General features: G+C 32.0%; 1 protein-coding gene across 1 annotated transcript; it reads right to left on the reverse strand.

Moving 5' to 3' along the window:
- Positions 1-308: 308 nt before the first annotated feature.
- On the reverse strand, positions 309-5,299 carry LOC111681894 (putative uncharacterized protein DDB_G0277255). The gene is made up of 2 exons (XM_023443793.2): positions 5,129-5,299; positions 309-4,530 (listed from the first exon to the last, which is right to left on the reverse strand). Exons 1-2 carry the CDS (start codon positions 5,282-5,284, stop codon positions 1,837-1,839), a joined length of 2,850 nt encoding a protein of 949 aa, XP_023299561.2. The 5' UTR covers positions 5,285-5,299; the 3' UTR covers positions 309-1,836.
- Between the last annotated feature and the right edge of the window lie 11,687 nt (positions 5,300-16,986).

A 16,986-nucleotide genomic window follows, 5' to 3' on the forward strand; every position in this document is an offset into this window, starting at 1 on the left:
CTTTTACTTTTGTATTTTATAAAGCTTTTTCAAATTTAATCTCTGAGAGATAAAACTCAATAAAGCTTTCTATGAAGCATGAAAGTTTTATATCAAAACTGGTAGAATGTTGTTATTTAACTCAACCTGTGTCCTGGTTAGTTAAAAGCATTTGTTAGTAGGTTGTTTTAAAAAGCTCTTTCAAATTTTCCTTCTTTAATTTTACTTTTACCAGAGATAAAACTTAAGAAAGCTTTTTTATGAAACAGGTAGACTTTATACAAAAACTAGAAAAAATAGATTGTTGGTTAGCTGAAGCTTTTTATTTCTAAAAGCTTTTTTAAGTTTTATCTCTTTGTTTTTACTTTTAATAGAGAAAAAACTCAGGAAAGCTTTTGATAAAACAAGAAAACTTTTCACAAAAGCTGAACTCAAACATTGTTGTGGCTATTTAAAAGCTTTGTAATTAGGTTGTTGGTTAATTTAAGCTTTTTTATTTTAAAAAGCTTTTTGAAGTTTCATAACCCTGTTTTTTATTTTTGCCAGAGAAAAAACTTAAGAAAGCTTTTTAGTGTAAAATATTCTATTTGTAAGAAAATGTCCTGTTCATTGACAGTAAATGGTGAACCAGTTGAAACTTCTGAATCTTCACAAAAGTTTAAACATTTGTAATTGGTTGCTCTCAACTGTTTTAATAAGTAGCAAGTGTATGTATGTATGTTAATGTAGATGTATATATCTACATATGTATGTATTTATGTTTCTGTGTATTAATTTAAAAAAAATAAGAAACGAAATAAAAACAAAAAAATATCGAATTCGCAGTAATTGAAATACAAAATGATCACTTAATAAAAATGAGTGATGGCATGATTGAATGAGTAGCTTAAAATAGTTTTGGTGTTTTTTGCTTTTCATTATATTTTTTTAATATATTTTTTTCTATCTCTCTCGCTCTCTCTTTCTAATTAGTAATAATAAATAACTAAATGAAATTCTAAATTTTTATATTTTCTACTATTTACCTTTTTAGTTTTTTTTTGTTTTTAGCATTTGTTGTTGTTTTTACTTAAGAATAATTGTTGTATTCTAATCTGATTAATAGGAATTTATTTAATAAATTATTTGTATTTTATAACTTTGAATAAACGTTTATTTGATTTTGTTTGCTTTTTTCCTCTCGCTTTAATTGTTGTATATTTGATTAAACGAATTTATTTTGTTTATTATTTCTTGTTTATTATTATTTTATTATTATTATTATTATTTTTTCACTAAATTCTCATAAAAAATGTAACAACTGGAAGTGGTGTTTGGTGTGCGAATTGTTTTTTTTTCATTATTTGGTTATATATAAAAAAATTCCCATAGTACTTATTCGATAATTATTTAATTTAATTTAATTAATTGTTTCATCATTTGAACAATAAAAAAATGAACTTTTATAGATCGTTGCAAAGTTACGCATTATAATTATGCCCATGTATGTATTCATGTATCTGTGGCTGTGTGTGTGTGTTTATGTGTATTTGTTTGTAACTGTTTCTGTATGTGTGTATGTATGCTGTTATTGTCATGGCTTGAAATATTCCATCAGGTAAATACCTCAAATTCTTATCAAAGTGTTCAACTCACAATAAATGATTGAATGTCTTGCTAATAAACAATTATAGCTCTAACCCTATTCTGATGCAGCAGTCCCTTAGAAATAACCAAATCAACCTCTTACTTGTCGCTTAATAATTGTCACTTTACTCACTTAACTGAAATTTCGATTTCGAACATGTTAATGGGGTTGTTTAAGTTTTCGACTTAGAATTGTATGAAATGAGAATCGATTAGTTTAACAATTGAGCGCTACGCATAATTACCAACATTGCGTAGACGTAACATGCGCTTACGTTCACGATTAATTTTAATTTTAGCAATACGTATCGATTCGGGTAAAGTTGCAGTGGCTGAGGTTGGCAAATAACCACTGATCATGGTTAAACGACTAGTACTGGGTTTCACTAGCGGCTCGTCGTTGTCGTTATCGAGCAGTTCAGGATATATGCTAATGTTATCGATGCTATCGATATCGATATCACCGGCTTCGTTGCGCACATAGGTTAGTTGATGAAATGGTGTGGCCAGCAGTCTTTGTGTTGATTTGCGCAATGTTTTTCGAGTGCTTAAAGGCGCAGCTGGTGCTGGCGCTTTAGTCGAATGTATAGTCGAGCTAAAAGCTGTTGTTGCTGATGTTATAACTGCTGTGTTGCTTTCGGGGGATTCCCTGGTGACGCTTTTCTCTACAGGATGTTCAAGTTTGAATGTTGATACCGATGAAGGTTCCAATAATGATGGTTGTGTTTGTATTGTGGTTGATGTAGTTTCAGGCAAACTTGTGGTTTTATCACTTCTTATGGGTATTGAGTTTAACGTAGTGCTGCTAGTTGTCACTTTGTTTGCCGTTTCCATTTTGGAAACTTTATAATTTTGTGTTGGGGAGGTTTCACCTAGTTTGTGGTTATTATTGGCAATGGGTGCTGTAGTTTTCGTTGCAAACATGCAATCAGTCATCGTTTTACTTCCGTTGTGTGTGGAAGCAGTGCTGTAGGCACAATCATTTGTATATGTTGTTGATGTTGTAGTGGATGTTGCTGCCTCGCTAGCTTTATCATATTCCCAGCTTGAAGTCATTTCTCTAGTAGAACTATCTGTCCATGTTGTGCCACTTATTTCATCGGTAGTTCGATCTGTAGAAGGTGAGCTAATCTCCTCATCTTCAACGTTGTCATCTTCTACTGTCCAGAGGGTTATGGCAGCCGTAGAATTTTCTAAATCATCTTTACTGTGTTGTGTGCTTAATGCTGTATTTGTGTCTTCCCAGATGGCCTCATCATCCTCATTCGTGTTTAGTGTATTCTGAGTATTCTCTAGTTTGGGGGTGGCATAGGTGTTAAATGTCTCCCTAGGAAAGCCATCGACTACCGTATCCGCATCCGTATTGTCGTTTAGGCTGGTAGACCAAAAATCAGTTTGAGTGTAGGTTGAGGTATTTGTTGTTGTCGTTCCTAAGTCTGTAGTTACCGTGGGTGATATAGTTTCATCGATGCTGTTCTCCGTTAAAGTACTTGTAAACCCTGATGTTGGATGCGGTACGGATGTCTGCGAAGATAAATTGTTTTTATCTAAATCAGTCGTCATTGAGGATGATTCCAGAGTTGTGAAGAACCGCCTATCGATGTTCGTTTCGGTGATTGTAGAGGCTGTAGCTGAAGAGCCCAAGGAATAATCTGAATCCTCATCAGTGTACGAGGTCGAGGAAGAGGGATACCAGGTTTCCCACGTTGGTAAGCTGGCCGATGTGGGCTTTACCGATGACAACATAATATCATTAGTCATCCAAGCATAATCGGTTGAGCTGGTTAAAATCTCCTCCTCTTCGTCGTAGGACTGGCCCATCGATGAACTGCTTATATGCTCTCTATCGGTTTGTTCTGTAGAATGTTCTCGCTCCAGCTCTAATTTCTTTTGTAAGCTTTTTTTGTGTACCTTATCGACCTTTCTTCTTCGGCCTTTGCGCTTCGCCACCACTACGGTTGATGACATTGTATTACGACTATCAGATGTGGCATCTGTAGATATAGAAAGTGGAATCACACTAGTGGGATTTATATCTGAGTAACTAGAGCTCATAGAAGGATGAGGTTTTGAGAAATTTATTGCTTTTGCTGTTGTTAGTGAAGTTGTTGTTGTAGATGTTGATGCCACCGCTGAGGTAACCGCAGCGGAAGCAGAAGGACTAGGTCGAACACGTTGACGCAATTTAGTTTTTTGCTTTTGGTCATGCTGTTGCCTTCTGGCCACCTTGTTAGGATCATTGTGATGATGTCGGACCTGATGGTTTTGAGGCGGGTGGTTGTTATTGTTGCTGTTGTTATTATTATTATGTTTTTTGTTTGTGTGGTTGTTTATACTATGCTGACTTAAGACTAAATTTTGCCTAGAACTATTTAGGTAAGTGCTATTTTTTGGGTTGCTTAAATTGTAGCTATGGCCTCGAATTTGTTGCTGTTGCTGCTGCATCTCCTGTTTCTGTTGCCGTTGTTTATGGCCGTTACGCTGTTTCTTAAACTTTTTGTTGCCGTTACCGCTACCGCCACCACTGCCACCACCGCTGCCGTGGCCATTACCGCTGTGATTATGCGTAACAGAGTCATCTTGACGTTGAGGATTCTTAAAGCGATTCGTTTTTGTTCGCCCCCCTCCACCACTGCCTCTCCCCGCATGGTTGGTGTAGGGCGTAGGGTGTGTATATTCTGTTTTTGGTATTTTTGTTGTGGTGCTTTTCGTTTTGGGTGCTGAAAAGTGAGTGTGTTGATGGAAAAATTGATCGGTTGGTATTTTGGTGAACATATAACACGCATCGTTAACAATTTTCTTAGGACCAACGGCTCTACCTCTTTGCGTGAAACCGATGCGTCGCTGCAGATCGACTACAGACCGGAACACGAAATAACCGTGAACAATTGCTTCGTTGAAATAGCAGGTATCTTGGAGTTCTTTCTGTAAATGATAAAGAGTAATAAACAGATAAAAAAACGTAAATTATAAACAACCATTAAAAAGAAAACACTATTTAATTATTATGTGTTACGATAAAAGGGTTTTATGTATTTACAATAAGTACCACCTCATAACTTTTCTACTTTTGGTATTAAACAGAAAATGGAGCAAGTGAAACTTACAAATGCTTCCTCAATTGCAATCGAATTGTCTTGAGAAATCGGTCATAAAAAACAGTTGCTTATTTTTGTTTATTTCTTCTATATTTTGTCTACAGCGTCTGCGTGAATGTTTTAATGAGTCCGACTTTGACACTAAACATTCATTCAAAGTGTTTGTTTACAAAACACTCGAAATTCGAGTATTCAACAGTTTCGTTTACACATTGATGTGCAGCTTTTGTTTCCCGATGATATGCACTGTCTTGTTTTTTTAATATTTTGAAATCTTAAGGGGACAACCGAATCTGAGGACATGAATTGTAGCAAATCTTTTAAAAGTCACAATATTGTGATATAAATTTAAGAGGTCTTTGTATTGATTTTAAAGTCTTCTAATAAGAACTGTATGTCAAGCATATTTAGGACGATTAACTTACCATTCCAACTAGTTTCCAATGATCGTTGAAACACAGATATCTTTGTGTCTCTTTTGCATACAGTGCTATTTTGAAATTGTTGTTCACAAAATCCGGGCGGCCAACTATTGTTATATTTTCTGCAAAATGAAATAAAAAAGTAACAAAATTTAACATAAACTTACAAATTCTTGTAATTTAGAATAAATTTTCCTAAAGCAAGCAATTTTTGTTAAAGTTGATTTTAAAAGAAACCTTCAGTTATTGTTTTCCTGATGGAGTTTTGTATAAATAAACAATAAATGTATATAATTATCGTATTTAGTAAATCTGTTTATACATATATGTACACATACACATATATACTATTACTATTTATTTATTTTAACCACAAGCCTTTCATCACAACTAGTACTAGTAGTGTGTTTCTCTTTGCGTCTCTTTGTTTTTTTTTTGTTTTCCTTTTGTTTTAGTTAGTTGTTGATTTCATTAAGTGTTTCTTCTGAGCATGCGTAAGTGTTTGTTCATATACGATACGTTGATGATAAGATGCGAGTCTAAAGTTTAAATATTAAACTCGTATTTGCATATTTCTACAGACATTTTTAAGCACAAATATTTATCTTTCATTTAGCAAAATATACACTATACTATATAGACAGTTACATATACACATACTTTTTTCTACAATATTTTTGTTTTGTTTTGTAAATATCTGTCTGATATTGGCAGTTCTTCATGCATTTGTATGTATTTCTATGTGTTTTGCAAAAAAGATCAATAAACTATAGAAAAACAATAATTACTCAGTTTTCAATAGTATTTTCTTTATTTATTTATTTTTTTCGTTTTGTCAAAACAATGCAACTTTGTGATTTTCTTTCATATTTTTATTTTGTTTAACACAATTTTGCTATAACACCATTTCTAAGGAGATAAATTTTAAAGCAACGAAACTTGTAACTGGTAACTAACAATCCGAAATTAATTTAATTTTCTTTGATCCACAGTTATCCTGTTCTGTCTATGAGTTTGGGATTTATTGAGTTTGGGTGTTTGTGGTTTGACTAAGAAAACACAAGGACTAAGTATCTTATTGTTATCCTTTACTTTCTTTGTGATGATTTCGTTTCACTACTTTATATTTTCGATAGTTCTTGCAGTTATTACAGATCTTCGACGCAAACTAAGTAGTTCACAGTTTCCCTTTTACGATCATAATCTTACGATCTAACAAGATTATGAGTCATTTACTACTTCAACATTTTTTACGGAGATATTATTACCGATATCAATCTAGTCGTTACTGGGTCTTTTAGATTTAGAGTTCGGTTCTGCACCTAATACTTAAACAAGGAGATTTTCCAATTGGTGGTTAATTGATATATTAAGTATATATTAGGAATGATATGGTTGAACTAAAATTTCAATGAAAGTATTTATAATTCTGAGAAATTCACCCACCACATTCTAGCAAGTATTACAAGTCAATAACTTAATGAATTTAAGATTTTCTCTAACGATTTTTTTTTTGGGGCAATAAACGGACACTTTTTTCATTTTCATTTGTGGGTCCGTTAATGCGGAACAAAATATATATGTGTTATGTCTGACTCAAACAGCAAAATAACACAATAATATGATGAAGTTTGCTAGTTACAGCGATTGCAGCAAATATTGATGACTGACGACCGACTACATTTATACAAACCAGGCAAAATCTAAAAACTGCAATGTTTTTGTTGTTATTATTGTTGTTGTTGTTGGTTTTTAGTATTTACGTTATTCTTTTATTGTTGTTCTGTTTCAACAATTTGCGGCATTAGTTGGAGTTTTATAAAGAGAAGTACTATGAAGTACCTACGTATGTATGTATGTATATTTGCTATAGATTGTTGTAATGTGGTTTGGTCATAGAATTTAAGACATAACAACAATAGTCAGGCAGGCAGACAGGAGGTGAAGGTGTTGTTGTTTAAGCATTGGCGTCGTTTACTTATTTACAGTTTGGTTGGGTTTATGGTTATTATTCTTTACTACTCCTTTCTCTGACTTCCCCTTAACTCAACTTATACTATATGGCTGTGGCTGATGGTAATTAAATTTATACTCTTTGTTAAAACTTAGTACGTATTAAGCATACACTTTTATTATTATTAATAATAATTGTTGTTGTCGTTGTTGTAGCTGTTCAATGTTTAAACTACAAGTCAGCATAATTGTTTGCACATACTCAAACCTATTTATGCACTGAAAACAAATTTGTTTTGCAGGAACAAAAGCTGTTTAAGATATGTTCTCTTGATAGAAAAGACTACTAAAGTTTGATAAGATCAATTTGCAATATATGTATATGAACAGTAGTCTGACAGGATCAAATTAATATTAATAAAAAAACTTTGTTTACCTACGTTAAATATTTGATTGATGTGCACGCATTTTTAAGATAAATTTAAAATTTATGTTATTACGTTTTATTTTTTATAATCATTCAAATTACGCTCTTTAAAAAGTTCATTGTTATTTTCACATATTTATGATAAATTTCTAAATATTTGGTCATTTGAAAAAAAAGTTATGTTTGTATAAAATTGATTAGTAATATTTTTATTGATGGATATAAACAAAAATTATAATTATTCATTTTAAAGAATTGTTAATTTAAAAAAAACATTTTAACTACTTGTTTACTTACTTAATACTACTTTTAATATAAGTAAAACATAATAGAGATTGTGGCTGAAAAGGTTTTAGAATTATCTTTCATTTGATATACAATTGGTCTATGTAAACAGAGGTACAAAGAGATATACATGTGTGTTACCAAATTGTTCAATAACATCCGTTTTTAAAGTATATACTTAGATACATACGACAACACTGTATAATATTGACAACACAACGTTTTCAACTAACAAACAATCCGTTGTCCATAGTGAGCTTACCACATTTGTTAACATTTAGATAATAGATGTGTATAAAATTTAGATTTCAACAACGAATTGTTGCAATATTGAGAACTTTGTGTTGTCAACAACGTAACTTTGTCAACAAACAAACCGTTGTCTGTGGTAAGCTCACCACGATTGTTAACATTTAGACCACGGATGGGTATAAAATTTAGATTTTAACAAGGAATTGTTGCAACATTCACAACGTTGCATTGTCAACATGTCATACGTATGTATGTATACACTTTGACAACGGATGTTATTAAAAAATTTGATATCCCCTCTGTAAACACTTTTACATTAAAACCTAAAAGTTCAAGCGAAGTCTTAAACTATCCCTTTTAATAATTTAATTTCTCTAAGTGTATATATGTGCTATAACAAAGTTACACATGTCTCTGTCTGATAAGTTATGGAGTATCATTGTATAGAGAGACCCTTCGTATTCGTACGAGTACAAACATAAATGAACTTTCTGCCAACATTTCAACATACATATATAACATATTTTTTTCTAAACTTTACTTTTTCTTCTTCTTTTTCTGGTGTATGTTTTTTTGTCGTTGTTGTTTTGTTTTCTGTTGAATTTCTCAATTTTCTTTTGGATATATATATTTTTTTCCAACTTTTTTTCCATTTTGCAATCACTGAGCTCATATTTCATAATTTTCATATTCCTGGTAGTCATACAATGTGTCATAACTGTTGTGGACTAGTAGTAGAGTAGTACATAAGAGTTTTGGTTTGGAAAGTGTATTTGTATTTATTTATGTGTCGTTTTTCAAAAATCCAACCGATATATAGAGTGTATTGGTAGAGTACAGTGGTTGCTCTCATTACGCGGATTTCTTTCTTTTTGTTTTTTGTCACAAACATGTTTCATAGTCCACAAATTAATTGCTTTAGTTGGTATAAAATTTGAACTTGAATATCAGTTTACCGATATTCAGTTGTAGTATATGTGGGCTATTAAGTATTAATTTGTGAAATTTTTAACAGAATTATGTTACAATTAGCTGTTTCAAAGTTTTTAAAATGTAATTTTAAAATGTTATTTGGTTTATATAATTTGCCAAAACACCCACAACTCTCTAAGCTTAACGAGTGCCAAGTGTAATAGACTGGACTGCAATGACTTCTGTGTCTGGTGTGTGAGGTTTTTTCCTTCAATTTTTTCTTTTAATTTTTTTTTTTTGGTTTATTTGCCAAACGTGGTAAATTGAGTGCCTTGCTGTAGGTTGGTTGTTTATGCCGACCGCCTGAGTGATTTTCTTTTTAAGGAATTTCAGACTTGACAGGTAATAAACTTTGTGGCCTCTTCAAATGTGAATCATAATCACAATAGAGTTTATGACTTGAACGAAAAAATTTATATGGCATTAATAATAATAACAATAATGAAAGAATGTATGAATGAATGAGGACGCAAGGGGTTCTCTGTCTATGACTACGGCTTAGTTAATGTTACTTACAAAAAAATTCCTATTAATCCTTGTTTTATCACCTTTTTTTGCTGACATTTTAGCACTGAAACTTCATTAACACTTCAAAGAGTTGTCTAGGTATCTGATAAATGTGCATTGACATTAAAAACTACAACAACAACTACTAGAAAATATTTTTTTTAATTTATTGTTTAAGCCTTTTGGCGTTATTACGGTATTAAGCGGCGGTATACTATAAAAATTGAAAATTCATATGCCAATAAATCGTAAAGGAGAGTATTGTATCTATGGTATTCAGAGACAGGTGTGGGCAATATATTAATCAATTAATGGATGATTTCTGAAAGAAAAAAGATCTAAAAATGTAATCAAATCTTATGATTTGTATTAAATTGGGTTTTCTTAATGAAGTTGTTTCCTTGTGAAGATAATGGTTTGAAAGCAAAATAGTTTGATAGCATCTAACAGAAATTGATTTATACGTACAACATAAATTTGTTGTATTAATAAAAATTTTACAGTTATAGTTGTATTTTATTATTCTTTTTAAGTTAACGACTCTCTTGTCCCCTCTCTTTTAGTTGAGGTTAGAGAACGAATACAAAAACTAAAGCTGTGAATGGTTATGTGTCAGTGAAATGAGGCAAAAAATGGTTATCTGATGGAATTTTTTGAGAAAATACACTCATTTGAGAGCTCACTGTGTTTCGCTGTTCTGTGGGCATAGAAACTAAATTCAGAAATTCCGAAAAGTATGCATCGTATTGTCCTTTCTCAGTTGATGCATTTTGTTGAAATGCATCATAGCTGTTGAATCGCCTGATTCAACAGCTATGACTTAAAATCCTTAAGGACAGGAATTGTTACTGGATTCATTTCACTTTAGATTTAATCTCTGCATTACGTTTCTTTCTGTTTTCCAAATATAATATCCAGTAGCGTAAAGCTTTTATAAAGTTGCATAAAGCAGAGATAGGCAAAACGAGAGATTTTTCAAAAGCTCCTTTATTTGCTATTTGGCTCTCTTGCTTTCACACCAAAGATTTTATATAGGTCCATAAAGCAGACATAGGCAATAAAAGAGTTTTTCAAGAAACTGCTTCATTGACTATTTGGTTCTCTTACTTTCACGAGACAAGAATATAGTTAAAACGAAACCAACAAGAGAGCTCATTTAACACTTTGCTTAGGTCTAGTTAAACCTTAAAAGTTCGAAAACCTTACAACTTAAATATGTATATGCTTCTGTTCTTCAAACTATATTCTACGAAATCTAAACTATACAGTTGAAAACAGTGATTAAATTCTGCCGATTTAAACTGCATAAAAACACCAATTATAGTATTGAACATTTTATAGTTTTTTGGAAAAAGTGCTAAACAACCAACATAAAATCTGTCACGTTTCCGAGAAATAAGTTTGATTTTTGTAGAATTTATTATTCCAAAAAAAAAGAAGGAAAGAAAGAATGCAAAGCAGAGATCAATACTAACACGAACTCACATATAAAAAAAAGAATGAGAGTAACAGTAGCTTAACGCAATGGAAATTTCAGCTTAAATTGTTGTTAACATTTGATGATATGCATCGTATAACATCTGTTGAAAATGGAATATTCAATAATTGTAATAATGAATGTTATTCATATATGAATTTATTATTTCCTTCTCACATGCTAATTACATTTACACGTTTTACAATTCTTTTAAATGCTCTTATTTACAATTAGTATCATTTTAACTGGACTAATATTTGTTTAACAAAATACTCCCCTCTGTGCCCTCTCTTTCTCTCAGTCTTTCCTTATAACATGTAAAATGATGTATAAGACTTGATACATTTTCATTATAAATTTTTTATAATTTTTTTCAATTCTATTTTTTTTTGTTAAAGTTGTACTCAAGTCTTTTGTTTTCTGTAAATAATTTGAAGGCATGATTGTTTAACTGTTGGTGGAGAATTTTTGTTTTAGCTGTGGGTAGCAACTGTTTTAACAACTACTACTACTACTTTGGGGGCTCCCTGGCGTGACATTACACTGGCGTTAATTCTTATTTAAAGGCGGGTTTTGATTTGTATTTTTCGGTTTAAACTTTTGTTTTTTTTTCGGCGCCTGCAATTAATTACATATTTAACACTTTAACACAATTTCATTTTGTATTTATTAACTTTGTTTTAAAAATTTAATACAATTATAGTGTGAAAAAACAAGGTTGGTCACCCTTCACTAAATATGTGTTTGCTTATAAAGAAGCATTAAATAAAAAAAGCCGTAAGGTGTTAACAAGTTTACAAAATTGATTGGAAAGTTTTGTAGAAATGTTTCTCTTTTTGTATGTCTCTAGCGGAACTAATTAAAATCGAGGTGAGAATTTAATTAAAAATAAAACAAGATTCATTCAAAATTTCAAGTTTCTGAAACTAGTGTCAATCACATCACTAGACAAGTAATCTCTAATGAAATTTTGTAACTAGTTTGGTAACTAATCCCGCCAAAGTTTAAAAATGTTCTAAATTGTTCTAAACTTTTTTCATTTAAAAAGCATTTTTTCAAAGTTCAATGAATCGCAAAAATTTTAAGTTATTTTCAAATTTTTCATCAATAAATATCGTCCGTCCGTTCGTTTCCCTTTTTTTTTTAATAAAAGAACTATTTTTAAACAATTTTATTAAAATACAGAAAGCGTGTGCTGGCTGTTTATTTTTTTCGAATGTTTGTATCTTGTAATCACATCATTTGCAGTTGCTTCCAGTTTTTTTTTACAAATTTCTTCGACACAATCTTTAAAATTTATGATGCCACTGGTCATGACATCGTTCTTCTTGTTCTTGATTCTAATGTTTTTAATTCTGTTGCAACAAGAATGATGATCATCATAATGTTGCTGGTGGCTATGGTGTGTGAGTGTGTGTGGGCGTAGGGCTACGTGCCTGTCATTTAGCCAAACAACTAAGCAACAAACCAGCCAGTTCGCAGACATATACCTCTAGAATATGTAAACTTTAGTTTTTGAGCACTTTTTAAATGGGACATTATTAACAGCAACAACAACAGCGAAATATATATGTAAAATTAATTTTCAACATTTTGTTTAAAATTTCTTGAAGATGTTGACAAATTTTAGGTCAAATTCAACGCCATTTGTTTAATTGATTGGTCTATAATTTACCACATTTGTTAAATTTATTAGTTGCTATAATAAAAAAGAGCACTAATTGGTAAATTTGTTGATGTTTTCTTTTATACCATTTATAGATTTTTTGTGTAAATTAAAATTCTTGTTAATTTTTTGTAAAATAGTTTAATTTGAAAGAAAAATTGCTGCGAAATTGAGAGAATAATTTATGGAAAGTGAAAACAGTATTTGATTTATGTCTTACGAAAAACGTTGACATTACTGATGGGCGATTCGCGAGGAGCATTTGCATAATAACTGATCGCACATCTAAAAAAGGATTAACACTAAATACAAAACTCTGCTGTCATCCAACAATTCGCCTGTCTGAGTTAAGTTCCCCCCGGGGGCATGTTACCTTGGCGAGACCTCCGCCAATCCCGGGGTATAAAGAGGTGGTCAATACCTCCAGTCTGGCCGGGACTGAAAAATAGGTTACAGTCTACTGCTTGGCTTGGTCCTTGCATAGATTGCCAGAGGTCTGACCAGAGCACCGCATAATCTGGTACTGCGGGTGGAGTGACTGTGGGACTGAGAGTTGGAAATGAGTTGGTATTAATTGTATATGGTACGGGATGAATGTGAGGTTCTGCGGGCACCATCCACCCGTCTACCTAATGAATGTGTCGTATGTTTTTCTCTTATGAATGTGTCGTATGAATGAAATGTGTGCTGGGTTGAATGATGATGGATGAAAGGTATCATATGCATATGAATTTGAACCATTGAATTTTCCTTCCTTGTTCAGATATGTTCAGAGTTTACTCTGTTCATATCAGAATTACCACAATGTGTCCCTGTGAGTAAGAACATTGTCTACGGCTTATAGATGGATCGTACTTCGGTCCACCGGTTGCGTCTCTAGGTGCTGTTGCCGAATGAACAAAGGCCAAAGGAGATTAGATAGCTCGAGTACTCCAGAAAAGTAGTTGTTCATGGACCGGTCAGAGCCAATGTACAAAAATTGCCACCTGCGTTTTTCATTGAAGAACAAAGGGTCGATGGTAGACCGTTCTCAAGTCTACACAGTGGATGAAAAAGACCACCGTGAGATAAGGTCGTCATGGCAGGTGCTCACGCTAAAACTTTCGATATTCCTGTCTGAGTTTAAGTAAGACTCAACCCTACCAAAAGAACCAGTAGATCTTGGGACGCTAGTTTTACTAAACCTCGGTTAAAAAGCTAAGGAGCCCGTCTAGGAGCTCGCTATGTAAAACAGCAGCACACTTTCTTTCAGATCTTATGATCAGTTACTAGTCAGTCCATTATCAAATAAAAAACCAGTCCTCTTTTAGCTTTTCTTTACCTAGGAAAGTATTAGTTTTCAAAACTATTCATACTCTAAAAATAACTGGTCTTTATACAAGTTTGGAGGGTACTGAAACTCTCCTCCTGGGATATCATAATGTTAAGAAGATAATTTTCTTATAAAAATCTTGTCGCTCTCAGATCAAACACAAAACTAGTTCATAATGTATGATCTACAAAAGTAATAGTTTTCAAAACGATTCCTATGTAGTACGAAAATAACCAATCGTTGAACTAGTTTGGAGGTTAGTTCTTCATAACTTGTTATAGAAAGTCATGTTTATCATCCTTGGATCTCATTATGCTAAAGTGACAGTTCCCTTAAGTACAGAGTATTACATCGAGATCAGTTCTCTATCAGCAGCCTATCATCTGAAAGTTTTCAAAACTCTTCCTCTCTTCTCTTTCAAAGAATCAGTCTCTACTAAACTTGTTACAAAAGTCGTAGGAGTCCGCTTAATTACTTCTTTGTCCTTGTGTACCTTGCTCTAGAAAAGTGATCAGTTTCCACCCCCAATATCACTAGTTTCAATACTAGTTAGGTGGTCCTTCTATTCAAAAGTAATTTAATAGTCCTTAATTACTTTTATTACATACACATGCCAACTTTTCGAATTTTTGTAAATGTGTTAAAGGTTATATTAATGTACAACATTTTGTTTTTAAAGAAATTTGGTCAATAATCAAGAAGGTGTTAATAATGTGGGAAATATTTGGCACCATTGTAAAGCCAATACACTCAAAACATAATTACTTCACACGTGTATACATTTGAAAAGTTACCTGTCTTGTAAAATAAAAACTAAATATGTACTTCAACAAGTGATTTCTAAGAAATTGCACCATTTCAACTAAACCTTGAGATAGAAATGAAAACAAAAAACCCCTTGAATCTGTTAATAATACAGGAACACTTGCAACGTTCAAAAATGTTGCTGTTGTTGTTGTTGTTAGACTAGCGGGGAGGGAGTTTACAAGTGCAGTTTTTGTTAAGGTGTAAAAATGAAAATACCTGGTAACTAGTGGACCGTTGAGTAAGAAAAATACAAATGTAAAAGTATAATGATTAATGATGTAAAACCTATAGATGTATTGCGTTTTATAAGAGCACAAAAACAATCTCAGGGAATAAATGCATTCAAATCAAATATCATTAGTATAAAATCGTACAAGAAATTAGAGAAAGATTTTCAACACTCAAAGGTACAAAGTCAAAATAGAAATCCATGGCTCTAGAGCTGGCCAACACTGTCATTTGAATAAATTTAATGGAATTGGTTAAAAAAAAATCAGTGTCTTTAAATAGGAATTTCCGTACAGAAAAACATTTTTTCAATGTACAAACCAAAATCAATATTTACAAAAACAATTATAGACAAAAATAAACACACTAAACAACAATAAATGATAATAATAATATTGAAACTACTTCCAAAAATTATATATGTATAAATTTATAACTATAATAAAGTAGAAATATATACATACATACTATATACTTTATATACATGAGTATGTAAGCAGTATTTGTTGTTATTATTATGTATGTAGTTATGTATATTTAATTTACTTTATTTACATGCATATAAACCTTTTTCTTTACCGTTCTTACATACATTCGTATATGTATATATGTATTAGTATATGAACATTGACATGAGTATCTGTGTTTGTAGTAAGTGTATATTGATTACCTACCGCAGATCTTAAACCCTTGTACTTGCCAAGAAACAATCACACGATTTCGTACGTTTTGAACACAACGACAACGCACTTATACTTACACCTTTACCTACACCTGAGCCATGTTTAACTATAAATTTTCGTAGAAAACGGGTAAAAATATTTGTGTAGAGGAAAAACTTGCCCCTAAACTGGCTTTAAGTGTTTAGTTGTTACGCTATATCTAACATCAGCACATTTAATCGATTTGTTGTTTCAATTTAAACTGCCTTTGGAACCTTTTCTTTAATTAAAGACATTGCCATCCCCTAGTAATCAGTAAGGTAACTAGTTCCTTTATTTTCAAAATAGTTTTGAACTACGCCTCCCCTTTTGCTATCGTTAAAGTACTTTTATATTATTTTTTTACATTTTCTGTTTAAAAAATTTTGTAAAATTGAAAATTCTTTACAGGCCTCAGTGTACACTCCCATGTCCATCTTAAAAGCGGCAGCAGTAACATCATTTAACTATGAAATGTAGTAGTAGTTATGCTGTCGTTTTTTAAGTTGTTATTTTTTGCTGCTTCTGCTGCTGTTGTTGTTGTTTATAGTGTTCTGCATGTAATACACTAAACTTGGCTTGTTGACCATCAGCTACCATCAGCATATGTCCATACTCAGGCCACTACTGTCCAGTTTTTTTTTTTAATTTTGTGTTTTCTATATTATGAGTCTAAGTATCTAAACGATCGCCATTATTTATACGAGTATATTTTTCAATATTTTCGTTATCATAAAGTGCTGTCTGTATGCTTGTAGTTGTTGTTGTTGGTAAGAAGAGTTTTTGTTGGTTCATTTTCTTGTCCACCGGTCAAAACGATAATAAAACGTTTAATGAACAAACGCCTAAACGATCGATCTATTACTAGATCGATTGAACAAGCAAATGAACTTTTATTTTCAGTTTTTTTTTTGTTTTCTTTGTATTTTTGTTTTAATGACAATCATTGATTTACACTTGTAAAACACTTGAGTTTATGGAGATTTTCTAAATGTTTAATTAAATGTGTGTGTGTAAGTTTCCGTGTTATTGTATGCGTGTATGTATGTTATTTTTTCCCACAGTCGATCGAGTGATCGGTCGGTCGGTCAATGGACAAACGTTCACTCACTCATTCACTTACTGTATGTCATGCATATTGAATTGAATAATTTTAGTTGTTGTTGCTTTTCCTGCTTGTTAATTTTTTGTTTTGTTTACGTTTGTATGGCGGTATGTTTTGATGCAACGAAAATGCACTTGGAGAAGTATGAGATTTGGAAGGTGATGTTGCA

Source organism: Lucilia cuprina, chromosome 6 (assembly GCF_022045245.1).
Source record: "Lucilia cuprina isolate Lc7/37 chromosome 6, ASM2204524v1, whole genome shotgun sequence".
Lineage (NCBI taxonomy): Eukaryota > Metazoa > Arthropoda > Insecta > Diptera > Calliphoridae > Lucilia > Lucilia cuprina.